Source organism: Babylonia areolata, chromosome 20 (genome assembly GCF_041734735.1).
Source record: "Babylonia areolata isolate BAREFJ2019XMU chromosome 20, ASM4173473v1, whole genome shotgun sequence".
In the NCBI taxonomy this organism is placed as follows: domain Eukaryota; kingdom Metazoa; phylum Mollusca; class Gastropoda; order Neogastropoda; family Buccinidae; genus Babylonia; species Babylonia areolata.
This window is the reverse complement of record NC_134895.1, coordinates 47,782,150-47,799,297: the sequence shown is the minus strand read 5'-3', so window position 1 is coordinate 47,799,297 and position 17,148 is coordinate 47,782,150. Positions and strand designations below refer to the sequence as shown.

Genomic DNA, 17,148 nt, shown 5'->3' with positions numbered 1-17,148 from the left:
GAGTGGACCAGTCAGCTTAATCGTAGCAGTTACAGTGTATTGCAGGTAGCCCCAAGCATTTGTATGCCTTGTACATAAAATGTGCATTTGCTAATGTGGCTTGGAGTCTGAGTGTTCCTACCAAATTCAGAATGTTCCTACCAAATTTCCTGATTGTTTGTACAAACACTTGACAGGGGTTGGCATCTGTAAATACGAAGCATTACAGGTGTGGTGTACGTTTGTTTTGTCACTGTTGTGTTCCAGGAGTGTGAGAAGCTGAGGACTGAGAGTGAGGAGCTGAAGCGACGTGCTCACTACTTCCAGCGGGAGAACACACGCACCCAGCAACGCAATATTGACCTCAGCAGACAGGTTAGTTGTACTGAGACATTCAGCAGGGTGAATTCAGGCAACAGCAGACAGGTTAGTTGTACTGAGACATTCAGCAGGGTGAATTCAGGCAAATATGTAACTGCGTAAGAATTGATTTGGTAGATCCCACTTGCTTAAGACAGTCACAGTATGTCCAGCAGAAGGCGGTGACCTTGTCGTAAATTGAACTTTCATCGGATGTACCTTTTTCCTTCTCCTTCTGATTGACAGCTGCATGACAACAGGCATAAATGTTTTTCCATAAAGATCTTGTTCTGGGATGTCCCTGGATGCTCTGTTTCAGTTCCTGAGGGAAATTGGTGTTTAACTGGATTTAAATTTTACTTGGACTGAAATAGAAGCGGGTGTGTTGTGGTGCTTTTTGCTATTTTGAATGTTTTTGAGTTTATTAAAATTTTACGTGGACTGATCGAGACATGGGTGTAGGTCTTTCTGATGCTGTTTGAATCAACCTTGTAACGTTATTTAATGTTCTCCTCCACTGGTTTTAAGAAATGATGGGTGATCAGCCCTGAACTGATCCCATTGCTGTTGGCCTGGCTGCAAGCACCCTGATTTGATTTGATTTGTGTGACAGGTGAAGTTCCTGGTCAAGGAGATCCAGGAGGTGAAAGGTGGTTGTGTCGTCGCAGACGATGAGTCAGAGGTGTCGTCAAGTCAGGACACGTCTGCCTCTTCGCGGGTCATCACAGAGAAGCTGGTCACTTTCAGGTGGTTCTTGTTCTGTTTCTTCACTCACCACTTTGGTTCAGGTTTGGTTCTGTAATGCACACCTGCCCACCAGTACAATTTTTGTGTATTTCGCACAAAGCTTTTTGGTGGAATATGATAAACTCAACATTGAATACAGCAAAGAAAACAACAACCAACAACAGAATCTGACCCTGAATGTATTGATTGTATGACTTGGGATGTGTGTCGTTATCTTGAAATATTTTGGCTTTGTTTGTGACATGCAACAGAAAGCATTGTGAAGGGACACGTACCAGAGTGAAATTGCTATACTTTAGGATACAGGTTACGTTTTATCAAAATGTCCATGATTTTTTTTTTTTTTTTTTTTCCTTTCTTAAATTTGTCGGTCGATTTATTTGTAATGGCATAAAGTTACAAGACTGTTAGAGAAGCAGCAAAGTGTGTGTTATGCAATATGTTTTTCTGCAGTTCTCAGCTGTGAGCATTGATTTCAACAGCAGCTGTTAAGGTGACATGCATAGAACTATTTCTGCCTTGAGGGGTGCATGAGTTTGATTAGCTGAGTTGAAGGGTTAGAGCTAACAGAACTGAAAAGCAGTTATCCCCCTGCTGTAGAATTTAATTTTTGTGTATGTGCTTTAAGTCAGTCATTCGGTACTGCTCCCTGTGTGTACATATATGTGTATGCACACATGTACATGAATATGCACACATGTTTATGCATTTAGGAGTGTACATGTTTTATGTGAATCCATTTCACTGCATGTTTGCGGAGTTCTCAGAGCATCCACCATGTATGTTAATGTGTTAAATGCGTTGATACAACTGTTGGTATTAATTTTCATCATCAGTTGAGATGGGTCTGTTGGCACAGAAACATTGAGGAGCTTCAGGAGAGGAACCAACAGCTTCTGGAGTCTTTGCGAGATCTGAGCAAACAGCGGGACGAGGAGGAAGCACTACTGTCAGACACCAGGTTAGTCTGCGCTCTGCTGACTTCTGCTCTACTCTGCGAATAATGATAAGAATAATGATCATGATAATCATTAGTTTTGGTGTCATATACTGTACCATGTCAAACTGATACAAACTAGGCCTATCGGTTTGCTCTGCTTGGCCAAATTTCGTGCGGCTAACAGTGAAAAGACGCCCCTTCTTGCCTGGTCCGCTCTTAGCCAATCAAACGCCTCTAAAAGCTATAAGCGCTGAATCATTCCTTTGGCCAAGGCTCTCCACGCCATCTTGTCAGGTTTTCGCTCTGTCTCGTCTTACGCTTTTTTTTGGCTATTAAGCATGTTCATTTGGCCTTATTTTGCTGCATGCGGCTTGTCTGTATATTTTTCTTACATTCTGTGTACTCGTTTCGACTCAGCCCCCTCGATTCGTTCGTTTTTTTCTACCTCTAAGTCGATCCTGTCTTTCCTTTCTCTGTTGGGGATCGAATTTTCGCTAACTCCTCCTAGTCATATAGCGCTAAATCTTGTGCAGAGATAAACAAAGCACTTTCCCACCAGTTAGTCACAGGCATGCATTACTCTAACCTGGGGAAAAACTGAAAACAATAACCCATAACAAAATATGATGAAAGATCAAAAATGCACATCAGTGATGAAGGCTCAATGATATATTTTTATACTTGAAGAACAGATGTACATGAATGTGTAAGTATGCGAGTATGTAAATGATATATGCATGTGTGTATTCATGTGCACTTATGTGTCTGCAGTAATAATGTTTAACATGACTGTCTAATGAGTGTTTTATATAGTCACGTATAGAAAACTAGAGGAAGTGTGTTCATACATAAGATACTCCATATGTGTTTTTTTGGGTTTTTTTTTTCTTCAGAAAACAATGTATGGATTGTGTTCTTTTCACATTACGTTAGCTAAGCAAAGTGTCCGTAACTCTGTGCCGATCCAGGTATAATGTCTGTTATATGTTATAAAACTGCACTGTTACACATGATGAAAATGTGTCCACCTTGACCAAATTGATTTTAAAAAAAGAAAAAAAAAAGAATAAGAACAATATATTACAAGTATAATGACTTATGTTGACAATGTTATTGTTAATGTTCACTGTATTCAAATTTTTTTTCTTTCTTTGTTTTTTTTTTCCCTTTCTTTTCCATCCACTATGAATTGTTATAATGAATTCATAAACAAAATAAAACGGTGGTCGACCCAAGAAAGTCTGGGGGGAAAAAAAAGAAAAAAAAAGAGGCATGGGAGTGAGGCTGGCTATCTTGGGAAGAGGTTGGTTGCAAGGCCAGACTTGAAAGAGCTGAGTGCAGAGGCCTGACGAAGCGAGGGAGGGAGCTGATTCCAAATGCATAAAGTGATACAAGGACTTTCAGGATCGTGATGGGATTTGCGTATCATTTTCCAAAGGGAAGGTTCCTGATTGTGCTTTTATCTGGAACAAAAAGACTGTCATGTTGGTCACACAATACCGTGGTGCTTGATAAGAGCGTTGTAAGTTAATGTCATGAATAAAACATGGTATTTAGGTCAGCCACAGCAAAAGAAATTTATATACGTTGACAGGTAGATGGATGAATAGATCAGTTGAATGATTGATTGATAGGTATTGCTGCCTGAGTGGCAAGAGGAAAGCATCTGAGTTTGGTGGTGGTGGTGGTGGTGTTTTTGTTGTTGTTGTTTTTTTGTACTAGCAAAGCACAATGAGCTTCAAGTTATGTGCCTCATTTGATGTGCAGGTGTAACTGTACTTATTTGTTTACAGTTTTTTGTTTTTTTTTGTTTCATAGTGTGTTTCATAACAGTGTCTTTGTTCCCGTGTGATTGGGTGGGATTTGCTATGACTCAGTTGCTTATAGTTTTTTGACTGGCTTTTATAAACAAAGAGTCTATGTTGTTATATATGTCTTTTTTGTTTTACTGCCGTGCTTGTAATGTGTATGAATCACAGACTTTCGCCGCAGTTAATTGTATTACTCTTTTTTGTCACAACAGATTTCTCTGTGTGAAATCCAGGCTGGTCTCCCCAGGGAGAGCACATCGCTACACTGAGAGCACCACCCATTTTTCTCTATTTTTTTGTGCCTGCAATTTTATTTGTTTTCCTATGGAAGTGTATTTTTCTACAAAATTTTACCAGGGACAACCCTTTTGTTGCAGTGGGTTGTTTTACATGTCATAAATGCATGCTGTACATGGGACCTCTGTTTAAAACCATCGTCTCATCTGAATGACTAACGTCCAGACCACCACTCAAGATCTAGTGGGGGGTGGGGGGGGGGAGAAAATACTGGCGACTATGGGATTTGAACCAGTATGCTCAGATTCTTTCGCTTCCAAGGTGGACGTGTTACCTCCAGGCCAACACTCCTCATGATTCCTCTTACTGAGGTAATACAGTTGTTCTGATTCTGATTGTGCCGATGGTATTTGTGGCAGAGTGTCGGAGCTGAAGCAGCAGCTGGATGAAGCGTCCAGTGAACTGGAGACGCTTCGGTCGGACCGCACGCGTCACGCAGAGATGGTGGAGGCCATTGTTCGCCAGAGGGACATGTACAGGGTGCTGCTGCAGCAGGGTGGATCCACCCCAGTACGTTCTAACGTCTGTCTCCATTCCCCTACTTGGCTGTTTTTGTATGTGTGTGTGTGTGTGCAGGAATGGGGTGGGTACATATATAGAAGTGTTGATGTCTGTCTCGATTCCGTTACTTGGCTGTACTTGCATATAGAATTGAAGTATTGATGGCTGTCTTCATTCCATTACTTGGCTGTATTTGTGTGTGTGTGTGAGTGTATGCGGGGGGTGGAGGTTTACCTATAGAAGTGTTATTGTCTGTCTAGATTCCATTACTTGGCTGTTCTTGAGTGTGTGTGTGTGCAGGGGGTGGGGATACATACATAATCGAAGAATTGATGTCCATCTCGATTCCATTACTTGGCTGTACATGTGTGTATGTGTGTGTGTATGTGCAAGGGGGTGGGGTGGTACAAATAGAAGTATTAATGTCTGTCTAGATTCCATTACTTGGCTGTTCGTGTGTGTGTGTGTGCAGGGGGTGGGGATACATACATGATTGAAGAACTGATGTCCATCTCGATTCCATTACTTGGCTGTACATGTGTGTATGTGTGTGTGAGTGCAAGGGGGTGGGGTGGTACAAATAGAAGTATTGATGTCTGTCTAGATTCCATTACTTGGCTGTTCGTGTGTGTGTGTGTGCAGAGGGTGGGGATAAATACATAATTGAAGAATTGATGTCCATCTCGATTCCATTACTTGGCTGTACATGTGTGTATGTGTGTGTGAGTGCAAGGGGGTGGGGCGGTACAAATAGAAGTATTGATGTCTGTCTAGATTCCATTACTTGGCTGTACTTGTGTGTGTGTGTGTGTGCGCAGGGAGTTGGGGGGTGCATATAGAATTGAAGTATTGATGTCTGTCTCAATTCCCTTACTTTGCTTTATTAGTGTGCATGTGTGTGTAGGGTGGTTGGGTGGGTGATACTTACAGAAGCATTGATGTCTGTCTTGATTTCTTGACTTGGCTGTACTTTGTGTGTGTGTGTGTGTGTGCAGGGGGATGGGGGAGTGCATATAGAATTGAAGTATTTATGTCTGTCTCAGTTCCATTACTTTGCTGTACTTGTGTGCGTGTGTGTGTGTGTATGTGTGTGTAATGGGTTGGGGGGGTTCATATAGAATTGAAGTATTTATGTCTGTCTTGATTCCTATACTTGGCTGTATTTGTGTGTGTGTGTGTGTGCAGGGGGGTGGGGTGGGGGGTACTTATAGAAGTATTGATGTCTGTCTCTGTTCCCTTACGTGGCTGTATTTGTGTGTGTGTGGTGTTAGAAGCCTTTGAATCACAATCAAACCATGACATAGATACACATAGATAAGAAACCAATGTTTTGTTCAAAAGTATGTGACTTAAAGCCTTTGATTTACATCTTAATGTTTGTGACTTTTTTTTTTTGCTTTTTTTTTAAGATGGGCAACAGGACAAGAAACACGAGTTGTTTGCTTTCAGATATCGCCAACCCATCCCCTGACATCGACACCCATGCCACCATCGCAAGCCCAGGACTCGAGCCCTCAACGTCGACTGTCGGTGGGAGATCTAGAAAAGACCCTGAACGAGTCACAGATGGCGCTGAAGGAAATGCAGGCCGAGTACAACACCTACAGGAAGGAGAAGATGGAAAATGAAAAGTAATTATTGTTCTTGAATTGATAAGAAATCACAAGGTTTGAACTGATCGAAAGTCAACAGTTGATCTGATACTTGTGCGTGTGCTTGGACTGGAAGTGCATCTTAGGGTGTATTTTTAAACCTTTACTTTCCATCCATGCAAACAAAAAAATAATCTTTTGTTACTAAACCTGCCCTTGATGAATATTTTGCCAGTTCTCTTGGAATAGGAAAGAACAAACTTTGGGCGCAGTTTTCTGACATGTGGAGCACTCTTCTGATTGAACTGAAGTTAATCTTACTTTAGAGTCTTTCTTGACAAAGGTTTATGAAAAAAAAATCATTTTAAAATGTCATTATTATGTTTCTCTTTAAAACAGCCATCCATGTCTGTGAATACATTGGTGTGTATGATAATATATATACTGGTATGCATAATGTATTATTGTAGTGATCAGTAGGACATGTGAAGTGCAGACGTTGACTCTTGGTGTGTTTTGCTGACAGGATCCTGAATGAGCAGCTGGAGAAAGCTCGTAATGAGCTGTCTGAAAGCCGTGTACAGAACGCCCGCATTGCCTCACAGGTAAGGGATGCACTCTGTGTACTCTTTGCTGTTGTGTGCCCACAGTCGCTATCTGTCTTTTTTGTGTTCAACTTGTCTTCCTAAAACGTGTTTACTAAATGATGTTAGTTGTACGGCGAACTCCAACATGGCAAGTGCTCCCATGGAGGCCAAAAGAAGCGCTTCAAAGACACTCTGAAAGCTGCTCTGAAGGCCTTCAACATCAGCCACGACACATGGGAGCTGAATGCAATGGACAGACCAAAGTGCCGTTCAGCTGTCCACAAAGGCGCCAAATCCTGTGAGGCCAAGAGAATCGCAACAGCAGACCAACGCAGACAGGCCAGGAAAAACAGTGCCAGCAAGTCCCCGACAACCGCCACCATCCCCTGTCCACACTGCGTCAGAACCTTCCGGGCGCGGATTGGCCTGACCAGTCATCTGCGCACCCACAGAGCCCAACCCACCCACCTCCAGGATGACTAGATGGTCCTCGTTGATCCTGACGGACGAACCACAGTTGTAATGATCTTCTGATGTTGTACAGTGTTTCTGTTTGTACATCTTGCAGCCTGTGTGTCTTTTGTCCTTTAGCTATTATTATTACCAGTTTGCAGATGGCATATCATGCACAGATGCAGACACACATTTCCATGCATGCATGCATGGATGAATACATGCATACACACACACACAAACATGCATGTGTGTACTGTCCTGTCCTGTCTTGTTGTTTCCTTTTCTTCTTCAGGTATATCACACACACACACACACACACACACGCACACACACAGACACACACACACACACACACGTTTCTCTACACCTGTGAGTTGTGGTTGTCCAGGTGGACCATGCAGCAGAGCGCTACAAGATCCTGCAGAGCAATGCAGAGAGCTACAGGAAGGAGATAGCCGCCCTGCAGGACAAGTGTCAGAAGTACAGCACCTCTGTCGCCAAACACGAACTGACCATCAGCAAGCTCAAAGAGGTCAGCACCATTTTCTCACCCTAGTCTGTAATTCGGTGTTGCTTGTGTTGCTCAGTTCAAAATCAGTTCGTTATTCCCACATTGGGCATTTGGATATTGCGCTGTTTAGTGTGTCCCAAACTCATTCTCTTACAAGCTCAAAGAGGTCAACACCATTTTCTAACCCCCTAGTCTGTTCTGCCGTGTCACTTGTAGAGGTTGTGACAAGTGGTTACTCATTTCAAAATCAGTTCGTTCATCCTACATAGGGCATTTTGATATTGTGCTGTTTAGTCAGTAGTGTGTTCAAAACTCATTCTCTTGCAAGCTTTAAGAGGTCAACACCATTTTTCCCCCAGTCTGTTCTGCCATGTCACTTGTAGAGGGTGTGACAAGTAGTTTGTGAATTCAAAATCAGTTTCTTCGTCCTACATAGGGCATTTGAACACTCTCTCTTTAGTGTGTCCCAAACTCAGAGGTCAGCACTATTTTCTACCTCCCCCCACCCCCCAAGTCTGTTCTGCTGTGTCGCTTGTAGAGGGTGTGACAAGTGGTTACTCAGTTCAAAATCAGTTTGATTGTCCCACATAGGGCATTTGAACACTCTTTGTTTTATGTGTCCTAAAATCATTCTCTTGCAAGCTCATAGAGGTCAGCACCATTTTCTCCCCAAGTCTGTTTTGCCATGTCGCTTGTAGAGGGTGTGACAAAATGGTTACTCAGTTCAAAATCAGTTCGTTCGTCCTACACAGAGAAATTGAACACTCTTTGTTTTAGTGTGTCCCCAACCCATACCCTTGCAGCTGAGAGAGGTCAGCACCATTTTATCCCCCCTTGTGTGTAGTCATGTTGCTTAGAGGGTTTGACAAGTAGTAGTTTGATTCAAAATCATTTCATTCATCCTACAGAGGGCATTTGGATATTGCTCTGTTTAGTCAGTAGTGTGTCCAAAACTCATTGTCTTGGAAATTTACCAGTTTCATTTGAGAGAAATGGGTTCAGAATCCTGAGGAGGTAATCATGAATTTAGTTGTAGGATAAAAGTGAGGATTGCCTGCAAGATGAGAACCATGTTCATGGGTGTTTTTTTTCTGAGTACTGAATTGTGATGACTGTTGTCTACAGGATAATTCTGAGTATTTATCTGTTGGATGATTTAGACAAATATCATTAATCAGGACCAGAAATGTTGTTGTGTCTATCAAAAGTTGGTTGTTGTTTTTTTGGTTTTTTTTGGTTTTTTTAACACAAAACTGATTTTCATGAGCACTGAGCATACAGTGTTTGACGTGCAACTCAAGGAATGTTATTTCATTGTCAAAGACTACCGAGTGTCAGAAAAATGCCATATGTTTTGAAAAATACTCTGGTGATGTGTGTGTTAATCCTTTGCGGAACCCTCCCACCCCCATTCTTTCTCCCCCTCCTCTCTCTCGACCTCTCTGTTTCTCTCCCTTCCTCTCTCTTGCTCTCTTTCTCTTTCTCTCTCCCTCTCTCTTTAACATGGCTTCTGTTCTCCCCATGAAGCATGGGCATGTGGCCTGATTCATTAAACCATTTGTCATTGTCTCCCTCTCTCTCTCTCTTTATTTTGTTGTCTCTTTCTACCTCCCTCTATCTCTCTCTCCATTCCTCTCTTTTTCCCTCTCTCCAGACCCACTCTCTCTCTATCTGTCCCTCAGTCTATTTCAACCCTCTATTTCTCTTTCAGTCTTGCTCCACCCCTTCCTCTTTTATCAGTCAGACCTGTCTGTCCTGCTGTTGGAAATACCTGTCCACCGACACAATATCTAGACTTGTCATTTATCTCCTTCTCTCTCACCTCGACTCCTCTAACTCTCTGTTGTCTGGTTTGCCTGCTTCATCCATTCAGAGCCTTCTTCTTCTTCTGCGTTCACTCATATGCACACGAGTGGGCTTTTACGTGTATGACCGTTTTTACCCCGCCATGTAGGCAGCCATACTCCGTTTTCAGGGTGTGCATGCTGGGTATGTTCTTGTTTCCATAACCCACCGAACGCTGACATGGATTACAGGATCTTTAACGTGCGTATTTGATCTTCTGCTTGCATATACACACGAAGGGGGTTCAGGCACTAAGCAGGTCTGCACATATGTTGACCTGGGAGATCGTAAAAATCTCCACCCTTTACCCACCAGGCGCCGTCACCGTGATTCGAACCCGGGACCCTCAGATTGAAAGTCCAACGCTTTAACCATTCAGCTATTGTGCCCGTCTAATTCAGAGCCTTCAAATCACCTCTTCCCAAGATAGTCCCCCTCCCCTGCCTCTTCTGTGTCTTCAGTTTTCCCGGTTTAGAGATATGCATGCATATGAATGACTGGCGTAAAACGGCTTTGATCTGTCTCTGCACAAGATTCAGCGCAGTATCAATATTAATTATCATTATTATTATTATTATTATTATTTTCTCTGAACACTGACGTTCTCCCTGCCCCCTCCCCACACCCCACACCACTCCCCCTCTCCCACAGGACGTGTTTGAGAAGCAGCAGCAGGCCAGCACGTGGGAGGCCAAGGTGGACCAGCAGCGCGCCCAGTACGACACGCTGCGGACGCATGAGCAGCGCCTCCTGGCGGAGCTGGAGAGCATGCGGCGGGAGCGGCAGTCGCAGGCCATGCTGACGGCCAACCTGCAGGCCATCCAGAACAACCTGGAGAGGGCCGAGTTCGAGTCCAAGACACGCTACACCAACCAGATGGACGGCATGGAGAAGGAGCTGGCCCTGCTCAGGAGGAAGCTGCAGTGTGCCGAGGAGGAGAAGGCCACCACTGTCGGCTCTCTGGAGGTGTGTGTTGTGTGTTCATTGTGTGTGGTGCTGTGTTGTATGGTCAGTGTGTGTAGAGGTGCTGTGTTGTGTGTTCATTGTGTGTGGTGCTGTGTTGTGTGTTCATTGTGTGTGATGCTGTGTTGTGTGTTCAGTGTGTGTGGAGCTGCTGTGTTGTGTGTTCATTGTGTGTAGAGGTGCTGTGTTGTGTGTCTGTGTGTGGAGGTGCTGTGTTGTGTGTGTGGAGGTGTGTGTTGTGTGTTCAGTGTGTGTAGAGGTGCTGTGTTGTGTGTTCAGTGTGTGTGGTGCTGTGTTGTGTGTTCAGTGTGTGTAGAGGTGCTGTGTTGTGTGTTCAGTGTGTGTGGTGTTGTGTTGTGTGTTCAGTATGTGTAGAGGTGCTGTGTTGTGTGTCAGTGTGTGTGGAGGTGTTGTGTTGTGTGTTCAGTGTGTGTGTTCAGTGTGTGTAGAGGTGCTGTGTTGTGTGTCAGTGTGTGTGGAGGTGTTGTGTTGTGTGTTCAGTGTGTGTGTTCAGTATGTGTAGAGGTGCTGTGTTGTGTGTCAGTGTGTGTGGTGCTGTGTTGTGTGTTCATTGTGTGTGGTGCTGTGTTGTGTGTTCAGTGTGTGGTGTAAGGGTGGTCTGTTGCTGTTTGTACATAGTTACAGGCAGACACGTCACAAGCCTGTTCACTGATTCATTGGCAAACTACCACCTTGCTTGTTCTCAGACCAGAGTGAAGAGTGTACAGGCGGAACTGGCCAAGGCAAAGGAGGTGCAGGAGCAGCTGAAGACTGAAGCTGAGAATGCAAAGAAAGAGTTGCAGGGCAACTTGCAGGAGGTACAGATGTTGTTGAAAATATTAGATCATTAGATGCACCAAAATATGAGATCTAGTTTTCCTGATTAGATGTTCTGAATTTGGTGTATTGTGACTTGACTAAAGATTGCTTTAGTTTTCTTTTGTTTTTTGTTGATAATGAACTTTTTGTTGCTTGTTTGGGCAAGGTACCCCTGGTATTACAATGTTGCTGAATCTGATAAGACATTATAAAGTTTTACGTGTTTTTTTTCTGCTGCGTCATTTTCTAAATCCACAGAATATTCTTATTATCTTTAGCCTGTAATCCCAGTATGTCTTGAATCATTTTCCTGCAGTCCCATTACCAGAATGGTAACTGCTAATTTAGTGTAATAAAAGCTGTTGTTGTTTGTTTGTTTCAAAGTTGTTGTTTTTTTTCTTCATTCTTTTTCTGTAAAAGTGTAACCATGTTTGCCATAATATAAGTGAGATTGTCATCTGTTTTTGCTGTGTAGACTTTCAGCTGTTGATACAAATGGATGAGATAAGTGAGATTGTCATCTGTATTTGCTGTGTAGATTTTCAGTTGTTGAAACAAGTGGCAATGTTATTTGCATGACTCACACAGTGTTTTGGTTATATTCCCCTTCGAGGACAGTCAGTCATTGTCTCATTGTTTCCAGCTGTCGGCCACAGAAGCCAAACTTGCCGCGGCTGAAACCAAACTCAGCAATCTGGGGACAGCAGAAGAAGGTGAGTGAGTGGCAGAAAATAATAATAATAATAATAATAATGGATACTTGTATAGCACACTGTCCAGAAATCTGCTCTAGGTGCTTCACAAAAACGCTTTGTTAACATAAAACATTACATCTATGTTACATACACACACCAAAATGTGACAACACACACGCACACACGCACTGCATACATACATTTTAACATTCATGTGTATCTAACAGCTACTCTAACATATATGCACACATAGGCAGGCACAAACTTACATAAACGCACACACACACAATACACATTCATATACATGCATGTAGTTATGTACACATACATATGTATACATACATAGTCAAGCACAGCTAACGCAAAGGAAGTGGACCTGCCACCAATACTGAATGAAGAGAGACTGGAGCGGTGAGCAAGAATGTGGTGCAAGGACAGGGGAAGGTGGCAGAATGGTTAAGATGCTCAGCTGCCAGTATACAGAGTCTGTGACGGTGTGGGTTCAAATTCTGCTTTTAATTACACATACTTAACCATGACCCAACCAGTGCAGACTCCGGCAGGGGTCTGACGTTCCTGTCCTGTGCAAACTACTATCCGTCTATGCGGAGAAAACGAAAGTAACTACGGCCAATAACCTCCCGGAAGTAGGTAACCTCCCCTTTGTCCCGCTGGCTCGCGCCATCTTTTTCCGGCAGCCATCTCGACACCTGTTCCTGTGCACTTCATATGGCTAAGTTTTTTTTTCGCATTTTCTGTCTGTTGATTCTTTGGCGATTCTGTTTTTTGTCCAATTATGTCTTCAACCAGGTCGCAAAATTATGTGGCTCGATTGGGAGATCTGGCTAAAATTAAGGCACGATCGCAGTCGATTCGTGATCACTCTGGGCCCTCTACCTCTGCCTCTCTCAACAACGCCAACCCCACGCCTCCTCCACGGGGGGTGTGGGTTCAGATTCTGCTTTCACCCTTTCTCCCAGGTTTGACTGGAAAATCAAAGTGAGCATCTAGTCATTCGGATGAGACGATAAACCGAGGTCCCATGTGCAGCACATATTTGGCACACTGAAAGAGAACCTATGGCAACAAGAGTGTTTTCCTCTGGCAAAATTCTGTGGAAGAAATGCACTCTGGTAGGTGCACAAATATGTAAGCATGCATTCAAGGCCTGACTAAGCATGTTTGGCTATGCCTAGCAGATGTGGTGTAGTGTGTATAAGGATTTGTCTGAACAGAGTGACGCCTCCGTGAGAAACTCAAACTGAAACTGAAGCAAGGACATCTCATTCTGCATTGTACAGCTGGGAAAAAATATTGTGCAGATTCACATTCGACCAGTTTAACAGTTGCACAGCAGAGTATGTGTGTAACTACATGCACATATGTGTGTATGGCATGTATATAACCTGTGTTTTATGTGAATGTGCACCCACATACCCACCCATACATACAAATGCTTGCATTTGAGTGCACACATGTTTGAAATAATGAGAGGAACAGATAAACGCTCATACACATTTTCTCTTACATGCACACACAGTCATTCTCTGCACACTGTATGTCATAACGCATGGCAGGGCTACACAACACCTTAAAATACAAATCAACATAGTACAAGTGCAGGCGCATGCACATTAATCCACCTTTGATACATTTTTGAATATTTGATTTGAATATGCCCACTAGCGCAAAGGTGAATAAAGGATTTCCTTTTTAGGGAGGGGGTATGTGGGGAGTGGGGGGTGGGGACATGCAGATATGGTACTCTGTAATGAAAAAATAATCAACAAGAGAGGCAAGGCCTTCAAGACTGACTTGTGATAAATTAAGTCCCCTAGCATTAATTACAGAGTAATATCCCTTTTTTACTGTCTGCACCAAAACGTTTGCAAAATAAATAAAAATTCCATGCTTAGCAAAAGAAGTTCCTGTTTGAACAAAAAATGATAATAATGACTCCTCTTGTTGTTGTGTCAGAATAAGAGGTCAAAGTGCCAAATTTAGAGAATACAAAAAATATAAATATAACAGTAAATGCAGTTTGGTGTCATATACTGTACCATGTCAAACTGATGCAAACTAGGCCTATGGTTTGCTCTGTTTGGCCAAATTTCGCGCGGCTAACAGTGAAAAGACGCCCCTCTTAGTCTGGCCCGCTCTTAGCCAATCAAACGCCTCTAACAGCTATAAGCGCTGAACCATTCCTTTGGCCAAGGCTCTCCACGCCATCTTGTCAGGTTTTCGCTCTGTCTCGTCTAACGCTTTTTTTGGCTATTAAGCGTTTTCATTTGGCCTTATTTTGTTGTATGCGGCTTGCATGTGTATTGTGCTTACATTCTGTGTACTCGTTTCGACTCGGCCCCCTCGATTTCTTCGTATTTTTCTACCTCTGAGTCGATCCTGTCTTTCCTTTCTCTGTTGGGGATCGTATTGTTCGCTGGGTGCTTACGCGCGGTACCATGCCTCGTTTGCCATCCTACGAAGGCAGGGATCATGATGCTGGCAGAGATACTCGCCAAGAGACTCTCCCAGGCCCGGAGCTCATGATTTCTCCCGATAGGGACCGCGGCGATGCGTCTGCAGACGCTGATCGCGGAGGGGACGCTCGTCCCGATAAAACGGTCATGAAGGGGACCGGGGGCAAAGGGATTCGAGCGTCACCTCCCGAAGTGTCCCAGCGCGAGGCGGGTGGAAGGGGGAGTAGCACGTCCTCTCTTGGTGGTGGGAACTCGCGGCTGGGTGCGGACTCCCAAGGGGAGGCCGCCCCCCGCCGTTACCCGGGTCCCCACACGGAGACGGCCCTCAGGGGCCCCAGTGCTGTTTCCCCTCCTCCCTCCTCGGTCGACCCCCCTCCCCCACCTCCTCCTGGGGGAGAAAAACAGTTGGTTCCGGGGGGGGACCTCCACTTAGCCCACCCCGGGCCAAGCCACCCCAGTCTCCCCACGGGAGGGGATTCTGGGCGCGTGGCAACCTGCTCTGCAGGTCTCCCCGCTATCCGGCCGGTCTCCCCAAATGCAGTTTGCATATAATTAGGCTTCTTTTTTAAATATTTTTTTGTGCCCATCCTAGAGGTGCAATATTGTTTTAAACAAGATGACTGGAAAGAACTGAATTTTTCCTATTTTTATGCCAAATTTTGTGTCAACTGACAAAGTATTTGCAGAGAAAATGTCAATGTTAAAGTTTACCACAGACACACGGACACACACACACACACACACACACACAGACAACCGAACACCGGGTTAAAACATAGATTCACTTTGTTTACACAAGTGAGTCAAAAATGGTTCATGTCAGTGATTACTTTTCACTCCCTGTTCCGCAGGTATGCCTGCAGACGAGGAGGTAAAGGACCTGAAGAATGAAGTGACCCAGCTGAAGCAGCATCTGAAGGGTACGTTTCCAGTTCTATGTGTGGGCAGTGTTGTAAAAACGAACAAAAATAAAAGGAGAGTGGGGTGTGTGTGTGTGGGGGGGGGGGGCGGGGGGGGGGGGGGGGGGGGGGGGGGGTTATTGTCCTCCTCCCAGGTCCCTCATTCCCTCCTCCAAAAAAACATCTCTCTCAGTTTTGTTGTCTGTTCAGATTTTTTGAAATTTTTTTTTTATACATTTGGAAAAAAAAAAAAAAAATGAATGAAAACTCATAAGGTAACCTTTGTGGCTGACAAAGCATAAAACCGTTGCATATCCCTCCCGCGCTCCCCCCCCCTGCCCCCACCACCCTCCACACACACCCTTTTCATTCCTTTGTGTTTATGGCCGCAGGTGAAACAAATGTGGTATAGACACAATATTTCTCACAGTATTTGATGACTGTGCTTTCAAACTCAAAACTCAAAACTGACTTGAAGATGTTTGGTTGAATGGCAATAGGAAGTTAGTTTCTCAAGTGTTGTACTCTTTTGTTTTTAATGAAGTCTTGTCCTTTCAGTTGGATTTTTTTTTTTTTCAGAACCGGTGAAAAAAAACACAAAAAAGTGCAGAGAGGAGAGAAAAACAAACAAACCCAACTTGGATCAAGCTTTACTAAAATCTAGAAAATAACAGCAGCAACAACAAAAAATCATAATGGAAGAAGAGATTTAAAACAGAAAACTCATTTTGATTTTTCTGATCAGTTGTGAAACACGGCTGGAGAGCAATAGTTCTTCATTTGTAAAAACCAGGAATTCACTGTCTTTTTTTTTTTTGTCCATCACTGTCCCTTATATCTTTTAAAACAAACCTAAAAACATTCTTGCAGTCTCTACATAATTAAGGCACCCCATTCCATATCTGTATTCTTTGGATCTACATCTTTCTTCTGTGTGTGAGTATGTATGCATGTGTGAGTGTGTGCATGCATGTGTGAGTGTGTGTGTGCTTTGTCCGTCACTGTCCCTTATATCTTTTAAAACAAACCTAAAAACATTCCTGCAGTCTCTACATAATAAAGGCACCCCATTCCATATCTGTATTCTGTGTGTCCACATCTTTCTTCTGTGCGTGCGTATGTATGTTTGTGTGCATGTACACACGTGTGTGTGTGCTTTGTGATATCTGACATGTTACTTGTAACGTGCTGTGAGAGTTTTGAAAGCACTATTTAGATGTCTTCTTCCTCTCCCTTCACTCTGTAAAGAGTCATTGGGCGACACACACAACTGTCCACCAGATTCCTCCAGTTCTGTCGGTTGTGTGTCAAAGCCTGTGGTTCTCTGCCAGTGCTTTTCCTTGTCAGTTGTTTTTGTTTTGTTTTGTTTTTTGTGAAAAACAAATCAAGACATACTCAGAGATGCCATTTGTTATGATTTCACCGTATTTTGTTATGCTCGATCGCTTTTTGTTCAGACGTTATGCCATCGGCGGAATTGTTCCGACTACTACACAGCATGGTCACTTGCTTTCCTGTGGTAACATTACCCATATGCTCTAGACCTGTCGATCACGAGGCCAGGGCAGTCACTACTAACCTTAGTCTTGCGTGATGATGCTCAGCTAATGGTGTGCGTGTTTACATTGAAACAACATTGAGTAGACCAGTCAGCTTAATTGGAAGTCTG

At 43.6% G+C, this 17,148-nt stretch overlaps 1 protein-coding gene across 2 annotated transcripts in view; it reads left to right on the top strand.

Annotated features, from left to right (window-relative positions):
- LOC143294676 (nucleoprotein TPR-like) overlaps positions 1-17,148 on the top strand; it is a 100,316-nt gene that overhangs the window by 20,977 nt on the left and 62,191 nt on the right. For both annotated transcript variants that reach the window (XM_076606066.1, XM_076606065.1), the window contains exons 15-25: positions 247-354; positions 953-1,086; positions 1,946-2,047; positions 4,494-4,644; positions 6,085-6,266; positions 6,754-6,832; positions 7,659-7,802; positions 10,278-10,592; positions 11,297-11,407; positions 12,052-12,121; positions 15,432-15,500. In XM_076606066.1, coding sequence (XP_076462181.1) covers positions 247-354; positions 953-1,086; positions 1,946-2,047; positions 4,494-4,644; positions 6,085-6,266; positions 6,754-6,832; positions 7,659-7,802; positions 10,278-10,592; positions 11,297-11,407; positions 12,052-12,121; positions 15,432-15,500 — 1,465 coding nt within the window. The remainder of the gene's footprint in view (positions 1-246; positions 355-952; positions 1,087-1,945; positions 2,048-4,493; positions 4,645-6,084; positions 6,267-6,753; positions 6,833-7,658; positions 7,803-10,277; positions 10,593-11,296; positions 11,408-12,051; positions 12,122-15,431; positions 15,501-17,148) is intronic.